At 45.2% G+C, this 533-nt stretch overlaps 1 protein-coding gene across 1 annotated transcript; it reads left to right on the top strand.

The window, feature by feature from the left end:
• The first annotated feature begins 57 nt into the window (after window positions 1-57).
• On the top strand, window positions 58-327 carry LOC117798873 (dynein light chain 1, cytoplasmic-like). Its single transcript, XM_034651331.1, has one exon. It carries the CDS (start codon window positions 58-60, stop codon window positions 325-327), a length of 270 nt encoding a protein of 89 aa, XP_034507222.1.
• The last annotated feature ends 206 nt before the right edge of the window (window positions 328-533 follow it).

Raw genomic sequence — 533 nt, 5'->3', positions numbered from 1 at the left:
GCGCGGGACTGAGAGAAAGAAGAGAGGACCAAAGAGAACTAACAAACGGTATCAAAAATGTCTGAAAGAAAAGCGGTTATCAAGAATGCTGACATGTCCGAAGAGATGCAGCAGGACTCGGTGGAATGTGCCACTCAGGCCCTGGAGAAATACAATATCGAGAAAGACATTGCCGCGCACATTAAAAAGGAATTCGACAAGAAGTACAACCCCACATGGCACTGCATCGTTGGCAGAAACTTTGGCAGCTATGTGACGCATGAGACCAAACATTTCATTTATTTCTACCTGGGCCAAGTTGCTATTCTGCTCTTCAAATCTGGTTAGAGTGGGATATGGACTACATGAAACTATAAATCCAAAAAACGGACTTTGAAAATGAGATTCCAAATGCCTGGGATGGGACATCGCATCGCCATGGAAAAACAATCCCCTTTGTCCCTCTACCCCCTTTTCAGTGTGTGTCCGCTTGTGGTATTGGGCTAGGGAACCTGGTGTGCAGACTGTTTACAAGCTGTAAAGATCTTGAGGAA

The sequence above is a fragment of the Ailuropoda melanoleuca genome, unplaced genomic scaffold (assembly GCF_002007445.2).
Source record: "Ailuropoda melanoleuca isolate Jingjing unplaced genomic scaffold, ASM200744v2 unplaced-scaffold36687, whole genome shotgun sequence".
Classification (NCBI taxonomy): domain Eukaryota; kingdom Metazoa; phylum Chordata; class Mammalia; order Carnivora; family Ursidae; genus Ailuropoda; species Ailuropoda melanoleuca.
Note: the sequence above shows the minus strand (reverse complement) of the source record. Positions and strands in the feature narration are given on the sequence as shown.

Excerpts from the sequence above, each read along its gene's own strand:
- LOC117798873 (XM_034651331.1), top strand. The coding sequence starts at position 58 with ATGTCTGAAAGAAAAGCGGTTATCAAGAATGCTGACATGTCCGAAGAG.